The sequence below is a fragment of the Teleopsis dalmanni genome, chromosome X (genome assembly GCF_002237135.1).
Source record: "Teleopsis dalmanni isolate 2A chromosome X, ASM223713v2, whole genome shotgun sequence".
Classification (NCBI taxonomy): domain Eukaryota; kingdom Metazoa; phylum Arthropoda; class Insecta; order Diptera; family Diopsidae; genus Teleopsis; species Teleopsis dalmanni.
In genome coordinates, this window is record NC_051848.1 from 97288932 (window position 1) to 97305898 (window position 16967).

At 32.1% G+C, this 16967-nt stretch overlaps 1 protein-coding gene and 1 long non-coding RNA gene across 2 annotated transcripts; both read right to left on the reverse strand.

Annotated features, from left to right (window-relative positions):
- Window positions 1-7080: 7080 nt before the first annotated feature.
- Window positions 7081-8001, reverse strand: LOC119688758. Its single transcript, XM_038103424.1, has one exon. It carries the CDS (start codon window positions 7999-8001, stop codon window positions 7081-7083), a length of 921 nt encoding a protein of 306 aa, XP_037959352.1.
- Window positions 8002-11744: 3743 nt separating this feature from the next.
- LOC119689432 lies at window positions 11745-13902 on the reverse strand. Its single transcript, XR_005253426.1, has 3 exons — window positions 13769-13902; window positions 11829-12294; window positions 11745-11768 (listed from the first exon to the last, which is right to left on the reverse strand). It is a non-coding gene; the product is annotated as an uncharacterized LOC119689432 (long non-coding RNA).
- Window positions 13903-16967: the final 3065 nt, after the last annotated feature.

A 16967-nucleotide genomic window follows, 5' to 3' on the forward strand; every position in this document is an offset into this window, starting at 1 on the left:
AATTTATCTTATAAATTCATTGTAAGTTGATATTTTGTTAGATTATAAATAATTTACTTTACTTTTAAAGTTAAGTAATTTCCTCCATTTATTTTATTTGTTTTTTAGTTGTCATTTGATAACTGTCATTTACAGTGGTGGCAATAAATATGTTCTTTGATATTGAAATGACTTGTTTAATAGTGTATAGTGTGTGGCTTCGTTGCCACACACTTTATTTTAAATAAATATAACAAATGTTTATAAAACGAAAAAAACGTTGTGTTACTAAAACGTGAAAAATAGGAATAAGAAGGAAGCCCGTCGCCAGTTACTGTAGTTAGCTGCTCATTGAAAAATGTTCCTTTTGCCCACAGATGGTGCGAGTGCGTGTGCATTCACACACAGGGCGCTGTAGTGTGTGTGTGGCGAGGGGAGTACTGTTCTACCCCACAGTACTCCCCCCTTAATAGCTTGGCCGGTGGTCTGGTTTATTAACTGTTGTAACCTGCTACTCTAACGGATCTTTCACATTAAAGGTTACATGCGACGCATCGCCCAATGCTTTGTGAACGAATACAGCTTTGCTAGAATGATTGGACGTCGGAATTGGTCGTACTTGCTGGATGTGCTCGCGTAATGTTGCTAGGAATTTTTGTTCGTCCGGAAGCTTGTTACTTTCCACAAAAAATTCTCCCGGTAGACGTAATGTCGTTCCATACAACATTTCAACTGCTGAAGTGTTGATATCTTCTTTATAGGATGATCGAAGTCCGAGTAAAACTGATGGTAACAATTGTATCCAAGCGTGTTTAGATCGCGACATAAGAGCTGTTTTTAAAGTGCGATGAAATCGCTCAATTAACTCGTTAGATTCTGGGTGATACGGAGATGTACATATTCTTTACGTGCCTAAACGATTTGCTAGCGCCTTGAATAAAGCTGATTCGAACTGGGTTCCGTGATCAGTTGTTATGATTTTCGGGGAACCAAATCGCGATATCCAGTGTGCGTAAAAATTTTCTGCGACTGTATCGGCGGTGATATCTTTCAACGGAACGGCTTCTGGCCATCGTGTAAATCTGTCCATCATGGTTAGTGCATATCTGTAACCGTCACATTCGGGAAGTATTATTAAGTCCAAATGTACAAGATCGAATCGCTGATCCAATGGATTGAAAGCTTGTGACGTAAGTTTATTATGCCTGTTTATTTTTGCTTGTTGACAACTTTGGCACGATCGTACCCAATTCGCGACATCTTTTCGGATTGACGGCCACACGTACTTGCTGCATAGTTGTTTTGTCGTTGACTTAGTACCAGCATGTGCAAATGTCTTCTTTCGAAGTGATGATGGAATATATGGTCTGATGATTCCTGTTGATACATCACAAAAGGTTGACATATCGGCCACTATTTTTGCAGCTACCCGCTTTAATGATGACCACGCAGCCGTACGCCTATTTAGGGCAGCCATATTTTCTTCGTATAAAAACGCCAAAAAAGCCAAAAACGCAATTTAATTTAAAATAAAAACCGAAACTCCCGGGTTTCGGCACCAACAAATGTATGAAAAACAAACACGAATTTCCATACACGCAAAACTTTATGTATTTATTCGTTAAGGATTTAGTCAATTAAATTTTATTACATTCTTATACAAATTTTTTACTGATAAATTATTAATATCTTGTCAAGCCAAAAAACGTGCACACACCGCCAGTAGCCAATTAAGAAGAAGGAAAAGGAAAAAGCAAAAAAGCGAAGCCAAAATTATCGCTGCCAGATGTTAGGATGCCATTGTCAAAAAGTGCTAAATGTGTGCTGCCACATCGCCTAGTTGCTGTGCCAAATCTCAAACAGAGTTTAAATAGTTAATGAAATTATTACAATCATGATTTTATATAGATACTTAGGTGTGGCTAGGTAGTAGCTTAGGTGAATAAAAAGGAGGGTAAATAATATAAAGAGATAGAATCTTTATAGTATACACATTAGACTGTTTTCACACCTATTTCTTATATTGTTTAGAGCACTATTTGTGCTCAGTATTCATTTATTATTCATTTAAATAATAAATAATGAGCCACATTATTTTTATTATTTAACAAGACTAATTCGGTATATACTTTGTGATAATGATTGAAATTATATATTTTCAATTTGAGTTCATGTAACCGTAAACATATGCATATATTATACCTTTATACTATAATATATTATAATTATTGTTCTGCGATTGACACAGAACTATTCATTTTATTTAAAAATTATTCTTATCGCTGCACATTAATTGAGTTTATAATGAAATGAAAACTTCAATAATAAAATATGTAGACAGTGTGGTACCCGCATAACACCAATTTGTTTGGCAGAGGTTCATGTTAAGTAAATATGGTATGTGATTCATTGCAGAGGAACTTAAGGGTGAAATATAGAAAATATATTAATATTAATATATATCATATTGTCAGTTCTTCCGTTTTTCAGTATTTGAATTGATAAAGAAATGACTTTGAATATTTTTTCAAATGTTCTCATTTTTATCCCTCGAAAACAGACAGACTCTTTTATGTTGAAGCAGATATGTTATGTTGGATAATATTGGATTATTCAAATAAAGTTTTATATTATTCAACCCATAGGGAATATGTTTTCCGATATCCTTTTACTACCTAAAAGGTACTAACTTTACTATATTACACAAAACTTACATATATGTGAAAAATATAAAAACAGCTTAATTCTTATTAAACTTAGACTAGGTGCTCTCTAATAATAACAAAATTTAAATTTATTAATAATATTATTAAGATATTTTGAAGTTACAAAACAGCTATAGACAAGTGCAGGCATTTCACCTGGACCCATGTTAAATACAACTTTTATACCGGTACCTACATCGTGTTTTTATACTTTCTTCCTCATCTCATTCCATGTACAAAGTCTTCAACCTTTTGTGTGTTTGCTGTGAAATGGGCATTTGGTTACAGCAGTAGCAGCAACAACAACAACAATAACAACAACAACAACAACAACAACAGATAATACAATAGAATCGTTGGCCTATTTCAGTTAACACTTTTATTTGTTAATTTCTTAAATAAACTTAATCAACTGACGATTATAGTTAACAATGAAATTTATAGACTAATATTGCTGAAGTGTTCTTGCTGGAGTTTCAATATTCGTAATGGAGGTTATTAATCTTTCAAGTCACTATACAATCAATACGTCAACTATTAGAACTTTGTGCCTTTTTTACATATTATAATCCTACTTTCTCAATAATTTCACAATTTAAATATTTTGTTGGTATCACCTTTGAGTAATATGCTAACATTTACTTACGTGTCTGACGCTCTTCCTCTGTATATTGGAGTGCCTTGTTAACAGGTTATATTTTTCGTGCTATTTCCTCATATCATTTTAACTAAAATTAACTTGTATCACCCTAAAACAGGATTAAAGTAATGTTATATACGCTTAATATTATTGCCACAAACTCACCACCACTGCACCTAACAGTTCCTGTAAAGTATCTGCTTTTTATTCATGCATTTCATCACTCTCCAAGATGCCAACTATATAATCACCAAAAATCGATTCATCTCTCTGCCACTTGTTTAATTTTTCCAGTAATAATTTCTTTCAAATGATATATGTACGTCGTATTAATCTTTTTAATTGTTACTGATTAATTTTTTTTAACTTTTGGATCAGTTTTGTTGTTTAGTGCAACTGATTTCATTTTAAATTTACATTGTCAATTTATCTTATAAATTCATTGTAAGTTGATATTTTGTTAGATTATAAATAATTTACTTTACTTTTAAAGTTAAGTAATTTCCTCCATTTATTTTATTTGTTTTTTAGTTGTCATTTGATAACTGTCATTTACAGTGGTGGCAATAAATATGTTCTTTGATATTGAAATGACTTGTTTAATAGTGTATAGTGTGTGGCTTCGTTGCCACACACTTTATTTTAAATAAATATAACAAATGTTTATAAAACGAAAAAAACGTTGTGTTACTAAAACGTGAAAAATAGGAATAAGAAGGAAGCCCGTCGCCAGTTACTGTAGTTAGCTGCTCATTGAAAAATGTTCCTTTTGCCCACAGATGGTGCGAGTGCGTGTGCATTCACACACAGGGCGCTGTAGTGTGTGTGTGGCGAGGGGAGTACTGTTCTACCCCACAGTACTCCCCCCTTAATAGCTTGGCCGGTGGTCTGGTTTATTAACTGTTGTAACCTGCTACTCTAACGGATCTTTCACATTAAAGGTTACATGCGACGCATCGCCCAATGCTTTGTGAACGAATACAGCTTTGCTAGAATGATTGGACGTCGGAATTGGTCGTACTTGCTGGATGTGCTCGCGTAATGTTGCTAGGAATTTTTGTTCGTCCGGAAGCTTGTTACTTTCCACAAAAAATTCTCCCGGTAGACGTAATGTCGTTCCATACAACATTTCAACTGCTGAAGTGTTGATATCTTCTTTATAGGATGATCGAAGTCCGAGTAAAACTGATGGTAACAATTGTATCCAAGCGTGTTTAGATCGCGACATAAGAGCTGTTTTTAAAGTGCGATGAAATCGCTCAATTAACTCGTTAGATTCTGGGTGATACGGAGATGTACATATTCTTTACGTGCCTAAACGATTTGCTAGCGCCTTGAATATAGCTGATTCGAACTGAGTTTCGTGATCAGTTGTTATGATTTTCGGGGAACCAAATCGCGATATCCAGTGTGCGTAAAAATTTTCTGCGACTGTATCGGCGGTGATATCTTTCAACGGAACGGCTTCTGGCCATCGTGTAAATCTGTCCATCATGGTTAGTGCATATCTGTAACCGTCACATTCGGGAAGTATTATTAAGTCCAAATGTACATGATCGAATCGCTGATCCAATGGATTGAAAGCTTGTGGCGTAAGTTTATTATGCCTGTTTATTTTTGCTTGTTGACAACTTTGGCACGATCGTACCCAATTCGCGACATCTTTTCGGATTGACGGCCACACGTACTTGCTGCATAGTTGTTTTGTCGTTGACTTAGTACCAGCATGTGCAAATGTCTTCTTTCGAAGTGATGATGGAATATATGGTCTGATGATTCCTGTTGATACATCACAAAAGGTTGACATATCGGGTTGTAAAAAAAGTTTTTGTAATTGAAGTGCTGAATCTGACTTTAATAGCTGCTTAAGCTCTTCGTCTATTTTCTGATGGTTGCTAATCATCTCGAGATCTATAACCGTAGGCATATTAATTGCATCAATTCTGGATAAACTATCAGCCACTATGTTGTCATTACCATCTATGTATGATATGCTTGTTGTAAACTCTGCAATAAAACTTAGTTGTCGTAGTTGACGTGGTGAAACTTTATCTGACTTTTGTTGGAATGCATAAATAAGCGGTTTGTGATCTGTTTGAATTGTAAAATTTCTACCTTCCAGTAAATGTCTAAAATTTTTGATGGCTAAATATATAGCTAGCAACTCTCTGTCGTACGTGCTATAATTCTTCTGCGCTGCCTTGAGCTTCGAAGAGAAAAACGCAACCGGTCGCCAAACATCACCTTCTTGCTGTTCCAGTACTGCACCAACTGCGTTGCTTGATGCATCCGATGTCAATCGAATTGCACTTAATGGAGACAAAAATGTTAATTTAGGTAACGCGGTTACACTTGTTTTACAGTTTTCAAACGCTGCATCTAACGTGGTAGTCCATGTTATAGGCGTGTTGTCGTTCTTTTTTGAATTTTTTAATAGCTCATTTAAAGGTGCTTGTAATTTGGCGGCCTGTGGAATGCACTTGCGGTAATAATTTAGGATTCCCAAAAAACGACGAATTTCTTTTACTGTCTTTGGCTTCGTGTATTCATTAATTACTCTCACTCGTTCTACAGGCGGGCTGATACCATCGACTGATACATCATACCCTAAAAAACTTAGTTGTGAAACTCCGAACTCGCACTTAGCGGTGTTTATGACAAGCTTGGCCTTATTGAGTGTTTTCAGTACTGCTTCTACATGTTCCAAATGCTGCTGTTCACTTTCTGAGAATATTAAAATATCGTCAAGGTAGCAGAAGACAAATGGCATTTTCCTGAACAATGAATTCATATACCTTTGAAATGTTTGCGTAGCGTTTTTAAGACCAAACGGCATGACTACAAATTCATATAACCCAATGGGTGTACTTACTGCGGTTTTGCATATGTCATCAGCTTGCATCGGTATGTTATAGTACGCTCTATGTATATCAATCTTTGAAAATAATTTGCTAGCATGTAGTTTTTCCGTTACTTGGTCTAGGTATGGTATTGGGTACCTATCTGGTTTGGTTTGCGCATTTAGTTTTCTAAAGTCACCGCAGGCTCTCCAAGCACCTGTTTTCTTTTTTACCAGGTGAATTGGACTCGACCACGGACTGTTTGATGGACGAATAATTCCTTGCTCCAACAGCGTTGAAAATTCTTCGCGAATTGCCTTTAATTTTTCCGTTGAATAACGGCGTGACCTTTCATGCACTGGCTGACCATCAGTGACTATTTGATGACAGACTACAGATGCGTCAGGGAGGCTATAGTTATTTGCACTGCACAAATCAATGTATTTGTTGACGACTGTAAAGAATCTTGAATTTGGATCCAATGTGTATACCGAATGTATCGATGTGGTTTCAACTGCACTAGATAACGACAATGTAGTAAGCGGGTCTAATAAACGTTTTGATTTTATGTCTGGAATTAGACCATATTTCGCCAGAAAATCTGCGCCCAAGATTGGACATTTGACGTCTGCTATAATGAAGTTCCAATTGAAATTGCGTCGTAAACCAAGATTGATATTAAGTCTCTTAGTACCGTACGTTTTAATAAATGAATTATTTGCTGCGAATAATTTTAGATCATCTGGCACTAGGTTGCGTTTCACTGTGATTGCTGCTAAAGGAATAATGGATACGACCGATCCGGTGTCAACTAGAGACTTCATATTTGAGATACGATCAATTACATGTAAACGAGCTTCTTCAGTGCAGTGTTCCAGCGCGTTGTCGTTTACTGCACTTGTGGACGACAACGGTTTTAGTTTTCCTTTTGTTTGATATCAGTTGTTTGGCAGCCGAACTCGCATGGTTTTAAGCATTTTGTTGCAGCTGTTCCAAATTTAATGTGATAATAACAGACTTTTCGATCTTCACGCTGACTTTTAAACTGAGTTCTGCTAGAACTGCGAGCCCTGCTTCGCCCCTGTGAGTTTGCTGGTCGCCTGAGCTCTATTGCTATTTCACTTAGTTTACTTACCACTTGTTGCAGAGATATTTCTAACGCTGTCACACGCGCCTCCAATGTTGATTCCTCTGTGTTACTGCGTCGGTTAATTGCAGATGCGGTAGCCATAACATAATGAGGAGTGGGCATATTGTCAGTTATTCTATCTGTCAATTCGGCCATTTGATTAACATCCTTGGAGCTGCACGCAGATAAGATGCAACGAATGTTACTAGGCAATCGCTGCAACCAAAGTGCTGACAAGGCGTCTTCAAACATATTTGACGCTGCCAGATCTCTCATCTCTCGAAGCAACTGCGTTGGACGCTTGTTAGACACGTCTAAATCCGTCAGCAATTTAATCAATTGTTTCTGACGCGACTCCCCAAATCGTGAAATTAATTCATTTTTCAACGTTTCATATTTGCCCGTAGCTGGCGGATTTTTTGCTATGTCTGAAACTTGACGAAGCGTTTCGCCGTCTAGTGCTGTGATTACCGTGTAGAATTTGGATAGATCAGAGGTGATGCGATTGATGTGTAGTAATCCGTCCACTTGAGTAAACCATAACTCCGGGTCAGTTTGCAAAAATGAAGGCAAATTCGTTAACTTTACTGCATCAATATCGTTTTTTACTGTTGTGAAATTCGTGTCTGCTGCTGCTGACTTTGCTGTTGTTTCTTTGTCGGCATTAGACATTTCTGCTTCTTTGTTCAGCATTGCGTCACCCAACATTGTGCAAGTTTGTTTTGACTTTATGAAATAAATGAATAACTTGCGCTGCTTCCAATTATGTGTTTAATTTGCGTCGGGGTCACCAATTATGTGGCTTCGTTGCCACATACTTTATTTTAAATAAATATAACAAATGTTTATAAGACGATAAAAACGTTGTGTTACTAAAACGTGCAAAATAGGAAGAAGAAGGAAGCCAGTCGCCAGTTACTAAAGTTAGCTGCTCATTGAAAAATGTTCCTTTTGCCCACAGATGGGCGAGTGCGTGTGCATTCACACACAGAGGGCGCTGCAGTGTGTGTGTGTGTGTGGCAAGTTCGCCACAAGTGTACATAATCAGGCCTATTCTGAATCGCATGGGAATGGGAGTTTGTTCCCTGTTCCCAATTCTCCTATTCTGAATAAATTGGGAATGGGAGTTTTGTTCCCTGTTCCCAATTCTCCTATTCTGAATCGCATGGGAATGGGAGTTTTTTCCTAATTTTGCACAAATTCTCTCCCTACCAAATTGTTGGGGACACAAGTTAAAAAAGTATTAAAAATGGTTTAATTTAATATAAAAGTAACTGAAAATGATCAGCTTTTTGAATATATTTTATTAAAATTATTATTATAATAAAATTATTACAATAAATTCAATATTTTCAGTTTTATTTTTTGATTAGTTTTCCGAATATATTTTAATAAATTTAATATAACAAAATTTTCATTTAATATATTTTATTAAAATTATTATTTTAATAAAAGTATAACAAATTTGAAATATTTAAATTTTTATTTATTTATTTTATTCACACGGGTTTTTTCCACTAATTAAAGTGTTAACTATTGTTTTTAAAACAATAGAAAAATGAAAGGAAACCAAATTCTGAAATAAATGGATTCCTAGAATAAGTTAAAATAAACTGCAATTATGTGCAGGTAAAACATTGCTTTTTTTTTATTGTAAGATCTGCACAGGTATAAACTATTATTAGTTCATTAATTGAAGCATGAAGGACATTTCTATCCTAATTATATAAAAAAAGTAAATTATCATTTACGCAAATTTTATATAAAAGCAGTGAATGTTTGAAAATAAAGACATTGAAGAATTGATATCATAACGTAAGGTTTTTTTTAATTAGTTAAAAATTTAGAAAAGAGTTAAATTTAACATTTAAATAACCAATAATAATAAATTTTTCGAATATATTTTAATGTGATATTTAATGTCTGATGTCTGATAAGCTCCTTCAGTAAAGAAATGAAAACAACCGCTCAATTTCACAATTGGAGGAACTGCAAACTGCTTCTTTGCTAGTTGTAGTTCCTCCGTAAGTTCCTCTAACATGTAAATAAACGCTAGTTTATTTACTCTGTAATATTTTTGAAATCTATAATGAAAAAAAGTTTATTTTAAAACCAAATTAAATTTACATTTGTACTTACAAGAAATTAGGCAGCTCAAGTGGATTTGCTGCATCTCTCAAGTTTCTCCGATTGATCCTCTGTTTCAAAATTTCTTGCTCATGTTCTTGAGCCAAATCCTCCGCTAATATTCGTAATGCAATTCAATGCATGGTTGCCAAAATTTAACAAAACAAATTTGAAACTGTTGTTGTTCCCAGAACTGCTGTCTCCCAGGCAATTCAGAATAAGGGAGCTGTGTGTTCGGGAACAGCGTGGGAATAGGGAGTTTTTTCCCTGGGAGTATTCAGAATAAGCCTGAATATTATTCGGACAAAACACTTCCACATTAGGCTTTTAGAACAAAATCTTGTAAAATTTTTTCTTATATGAGGTTAGGATTATGTAAATTGAAATGGATTTAGTGCTAGACTTCAAAGAGAAATTAAAATAAGGCATTTTAAAACTGTTTATTTGGTCTGCAATCTCTTTCGCCCATATGGAAAGAATCCGTCTTTTCGAGATATATATGTTCTTTGTGTTTGGTTGAAACTTTTAAGAAAAAAAATGTATTTGAAACAAATGAAACTCTAAATTATTTGAGTTTATAGAATTTTTCTTTGATGTTGTGGTGCTTTTATGTATTTTTAACCATTATATATCATTCATATATATGGTTTATAAATTAATTTCTTTTAAGGTTTTTCAATCATTTTTGTAATTTATATGTAATTATTTTCCTTAAACTTTTACATTGTATAAAAATTATATGCACTTATTTCATTTACCGATATTGATTTAAACAACATTTGCTTTTAAATTCACTTCAATTACTACTTATTTATAAAATAAATTGTTTTATATCATAACAAAAAAATATGTTTTTAATTATTTAAATTTCTTTTCTTAATTTATGTTTAACTAAATTATATATATATATATATATGCATAAATTTTTAATTGATTCGTATTATTGTGTTTAAGATTTCTCCTCAAAACAAAATTTTTCTTATGAATTTTAAATTTAAAATCAAATTTTTTTTAATATAATAATAAAATTTGTAGGAATTGTACTGCTTATAAGATCTTTTCAAATGTGGACTCGGTTATCTCCTCCGTTACTCGCGGTCACTTTTTAAATACCTGTTCACCGTCTCGGTATTTCATTATTTTAACGGTGTATAATGCTGCCGTTATTCATATAGTCCAACTTTCTAATATTGCAGATGATTGTTGGAATTATTATAAATGAGTGTTGGAACACCTATTCTCGATTAATTTCATCACACGTATTTCATTGATCTGTTAATTTATTACCACTATTTAAACAAGGATATGTATTGTTTTTAATTGTTAAAAATCTTGAATCTTTTTATTTAATCTCCTTCAGTACCTTTCATTTACAATTTTAATTCACGAAAATTTACAAAAATAAAAAAAATCTTCACAGGTACAAAAAAATTTCTCCCGCACATATAAAAATCATAAAAGTCTTCGAACAGCACTGCACTCGGACTTATATTTTCCGATATCTTGACAGTATCCAAAACACACCTTTTATACGACAGTTTATTCCGAGGTTTTAAAGGTACAAACGCGATCAGCACACTGGCCCATAAGGGCTATCGCGAAGACGGAACCTTTTAGGGCATTGACCTTAATCTTCCACTTACCGTAGTAACGTAGTAAACAAAGAGTCCTAAGTTAATTGTTAAGCTCAATGTAGTTTCAACTGGGGAAGTTGGACCTCATGTGGATGAGACAATCATCTGCGTAGCAGATTTGCCTAATGCATTGTGAAGGAAGGGGTAGGTCAGCATTAAAAATATTTAAAAGAATGGGGTATTCGCTAGAAACAGCCAATACTCGAAACAGCTGTATGGTCAGCCAAAAATTCAATTAACTAAAAATTCCGTTTTTACAATTCACTACTGTTCGGAACCTCTCAGTTACATTTTATAATTTTTTACTTGTTATGCCATGATTTTAATTATAAAATAATTAATAATCAATTTAAAAATAAAATATTTTTCTTATAATTTGGTACTATTTAAAAACCTTTGCATTAGCAAAACAGTTTTCTTCGTAATTTTCGTCGTATTTATCTTTAAAAACTACATTCGTTTAATTTTGGAAATTAAAGGATAACTTCAAAATACCATATGAATTAAACGAAAAATTGCTTCATATTCGGTTATACTTTTTATAATAGAAAAGATTTTTACTTTCTACAATCCATAATAAGCGACGAAACTATTTTCCAGAATTGATAGAACCCTAGTTTAATGGACAATCGAATTTGCAACATTGGTGACTTTCCTATTTCTGGTATTCTATTTTATTAAGAAAATACCGTCAGTAATGTCGTTCAGTTATATCTAAATGAGACATAACTATTGTTATATTGTATATAAATTTTAAAATACAAATATAGGTACATTTTTCCTTTGTAAATTAAATTGTTCTTTTTTATTTTCACAATCACTCTTCATTTGTCATTAGAGAGGTTGTAACATATATTTGCATATTTGGTTAAACTTCCCGTTAATATTACTTTCTATTTAAGTCTTTTTTTATCTAAATTCGAAATTTTAAGCCCACATTTAAATGGATTAAAAATAATTTCCTTCTTTTTATCGCATACATTTTGTCAAATAAATTTCGATTTCATCAATGAGTTTTTTAACATCCATCGCACTAGTAATTCGTATGAAATGCGAAAAAAAAACATCAGATACAGAATCCGACAGGTCTAGTATTTTAGTGACGACATTGACTCCATATCGCATAATTTAATAGACCTAATCAGCTGTAAGCAATAAGCAATAAGCCGCGTGATGTCATGATATTCCAAATTGTATATGGTACAGTAACAGCTTTGGTAGGATTTACAAGCAGCATTACCTATAAGTATAAATTAATATTTTATTGACTTCTTTTTAATTAAAAATTAGTTTGAGTTTAATTAGTTAATGAAATTATTACAATCATGATTTTATATAGATACTTAGGTGTGGCTAGGTAGTAGCTTAGGTGAATAAAAAGGAGGGTAAATAATATAAAGAGATAGAATCTTCATAGTATACACATTAGACTGTTTTCACACCTATTTCTTATATTGTTTAGAGCACTATTTGTGCTCAGTATTCATTTATTATTCATTTAAATAATAAATAATGAGCTACATTATTTTTATTATTTAACAAGACTAATTCGGTATATACTTTGTGATAATGATTGAAATTATATATTTTCAATTTGAGTTCATGTAACCGTAAACATATGCATATATTATACTTTTACACTATTATACTTATAGTTCTGCGATTGACACAGAACTATTCATTTTATTTAGAAATTATTCTTATCGCTGCTCATTAATTGAGTTTATAATGAAGTAAAAACTTCAATAATAGAATATGTAGACAGTGTGGTACTCGCATAACACCAATTTGTTTGGCAGAGGTTCATGTTAAGTAAATATGGTATGTGATTCATTCCAGAGGAACTTAAGGGTGAAATATAGAAAATATATTAATATTTATATATATCATATTGTCAGTTCTTCCGTTTTTCAGTATTTGAATTGATAAAGAACTGACTTTGAATATTTTTACAAATGTTCTCATTTTTATCCCTCGAAAACAGACAGACTCTTTTATGTTGAAGCAGATATGTTATGTTGGATAATATCGGATTATTCAAATAAAGTTTTATATTATTCAACTCATAGGGAATATGTTTTCCGATATCTTTTTAGTACCTAAAAGGTACTAACTTTACTATATTACACAAAACTTTCATATATGTGAAAAATATAAAAACAGCTTAATTCTTATTAAACTTAGACTAGGTGCTCTCTAGTAATAACAAAATTTAAATTTATTAATAATATCAAGATATTTTGAAGTTACAAAACTGCTATAGACAAGTGTAGGCATTTCACCTGGACCCATGTTAAATACAACTTTCATACCGGTACCTACATCGTGTTTTTATACTTTCTTCCTCATCTCATTCCATATACCAAGTCTTGTTAACCTTTTGTGTGTTTGCTGTGAAATGGGCATTTGGTTACAGCAGTAGCAACAACAACAGATAATACAATAGAATCGTTGGCCTATTTCAGTTAACACTTTTATTTGTTAATTTCTTATAAATAAACTTAATCAACTGACGATTATAGTTAACAATGAAATTTATAGACTAATATTGCTGGAATTTTCTTGCTGGAGTTTCAATATTCGTAATGGAGGTTATTAATCTTTCAAATCACTATACAATCAATACGTCAACTATTAGAATTTTGTGCCTTTTTTACATATTATAATCCTACTTTCTCAATAATTTCACAATTTAAATATTTTGTTGGTATCACCTTTGAGTAATGTGCTAATATTTGTTTACGTATCTGACGCTCTTCCTCTGTATATTGGAGTGCCTTGTTAAATAATTTACTTTACTTTTAAATTTAAGTAATTTCTCCCATTTACTTTATTTGTTTTTTAGTTGTCATTTGACAACAGTCATTTACAGTGGTGGCAATAAATATGTTCTTTGATATTGAAATGACATGTTTAATAGTGTATATTGTACATAATAATATTCGGACAAACAACTTCCACATTAGGCTTTTAGAACAAAATGTTGTAAAATTTTTTCTTATATGAGGTTAGGATTATGTAAATTAAAATGGATTTAGTGCTAGACTTCAAACAGAAATTAAAATAAGGCATCTTAAAACTGTTTATTTACAGACTATAAAACTATAAAAAAAAAAATGTACAATAGGTGTATTCAAGATGTCTGTGCATCGTTGCATGTACAAATTTATTTGATTTTACAAAAACAATTTCTTTTCTTATAATTCTGCACTTGATTTGCAAGACAATATTCAAGACAATATTTTTAACACCAATTACCTCTTGCATATTTGATTTTGAAGACTCTATACTTCAGCGAAACTGTTAAGTTTGTTTTGATTTTGTTATTTTGTAATTTTATGATTTTGTGCAATTGTTTCTTTTTTTATTTACTTTACCATCAACAATGTCGGACAATGTCAATGTATTCTGCTTTTCACTTGTTTTTGGCATTAGTGGAAATTATTATATGCCAAATTATCGAATCTGAGTTATATTTTACAAGCAAATAAATACGTAAACAAACATCATCTGTTCTAAATATTTTCAAGACTAATATGCACAACGTGTGTTCTCGATTATTTGAGTTTGCAAGGATGCACAGACATCCTGAATACCCCTAATATTTCTTTATATAATAAATTTTAAGAAGGTTATGTACACTTTTCCCAATATTTTCTTAATTATGTGTCCATAATATATATTGCTAATGGAATAATAAGGATTCTTTAAAAACAGAAAGGTTTTCAAACATTTTTTTATGAAACAAATAGTATTCTATAGTAGTGCTGTTCGTATTCGGTTTTACGAAGTATTCTCGAACTTACCTGTCAAAGGATCTATTAGAAAGGAACTGGTGGATAACACTACAGAGTGTTGTAAGGAAGCCGAAGTGGCATAGTTTGTGCATCAGACCTTCGAACCATACGGTGTCGAAGGAAAGCCATCCAACACTCTGTAGTTGCTTTCAATACAAAATGAAAATTTGACACTAGCATCTCACTTCATTTTGCATTAAAAGCAACAACAATTGCCATGACGTGACTGCAATCATAACAAGCCGCTTAGACAATTCCAATTATTTCATTGATTAGACGTTAAAAATATAAATAATTATACAACCAGCTCAACTGCAAAGTTAAGCTGGTTTGCCATAAACAGCTAATTCGCGCCTTATTCACGTACGCCTTTCACTATTTGGTCTGCAATCTCTTTCGCCCATATGGAAAGAATCTGTCTTTTCGAGATATATATGTATGTTCTTTGTTTTTGGTTGAAACTTTTAAGAAAAAAAATGTATTTGAAACAAATGAAACTCTAAATTATTTGAGTTTATGGAAATTTTCTTTGATGTTGTGGTGCTTTTATATGTATTTTTAACCATTATATATCATTTATATACCATATATATGGTATATAAATTAATTTCTTTTAAGGTTTTTCAATAATTTTTGTAATTTATAAGTAATTATTTTCCTTAAACTTTAATATTGTATAAAAATAATATGCACTTATTTCATTTACCGATATTGATTTAAACAACATTTGCTTTTAAATTCACTTCAATTACTACTTATTTATAAAATAAATTGTTTTATATCATAACAAAAAAATATGTTTTTAATTATTTAAATTTCTTTTCTTAACTTATGTTTAACTAAATTATATATATATATATGCATAAATTTTTAATTGATTCGTATTATTGTGTTCAAGATTTCCTCAAATGTCCTCAAAACAAAATTTTTCTTATAAATTTTAAATTTAAAATCAATTTTTTTTTAATATATTAATAAAATATGTAGGAATTGTACTGCTTATAAGATCTTTTCAAATGTGGACTCGATTATCTTCCCCTTTACTTGCGGTCACTTTTTAAATACCTGTTCACCGTCTCGGCTGCCGTTATTCATATAGTCCAACTTTTTAGTATTGCAGATGATTGTTGGAATTATTATAAATGAGTGTTGGAACACCTATGCTCGATTAATTTCATCACACGTATTTCATTGATATGTTAATTTATTACCACTATTTAAACAAGGATATGTATTGTTTTTAATTGTTAAAAATCTTGAATCTTTTTATTTAATCTCCTTCAGTACCTTTCATTTACAATTTTAATTCACGAAAATTTACAAAAATAAGAAAAATCTCCACAGGTACAAAAAAATTTCTCCCGCACATATAAAAATCATAAAAGTCTTCGAACAGCACTGCACTCGGACTTATATTTTCCGATATCTTGACAGTATCCAAAGCACACCTTTTAAAGGTCCAAATGCGATCAGCACACTGGCCCATAAGGGCTGTCGTGAAGACGGAACCTCTTAGGGCATTGATCTTAATCTTCCACTTACCGTAGTAACGTAGTAAACAGAGAGAGTCCTAAGGTAATTGTTAAGCTCAATGTAGTTTCAACTGGGGAAGTTCGACCTCATGTAGATGAGACAATCATCTGCGTAGCAGATTTGCCTAATGCATTGAGGAGGAAGGGACAATGAGAAGGAAGGAGAAGGAAATATTTACAAGGATGGAGTATTCGTTAGAAACAGCCATTACTCGAAACAGCTGTATGGTCAGCTAAAAATTCAATTAACTAAAAATTTCGTTTTTACAATTCACTACTGTTCGAAACCTGTCAGTTACATTTTATAATTTTTTAATTGTTATGTCATGATTTCAATTATAATATAATTAATAATCAATTTATAAACAAAATATTTTTCTTATAATTTGGTACTATTTAAAAACCTTTGCATTAGCAAAACAGTTTTCTTCGTAATTTTCGTCGTAATTATCTTTAAGAACTACATTCGTTTAATTTTGGAGAATCGCTCAATTTTATAAGAAACTTATAAATAAAGTGTTCAATTGAAAATTAAAGGATAACTTCAAAATACCATATGAATTAAACGAAAAATTGCTTCATAT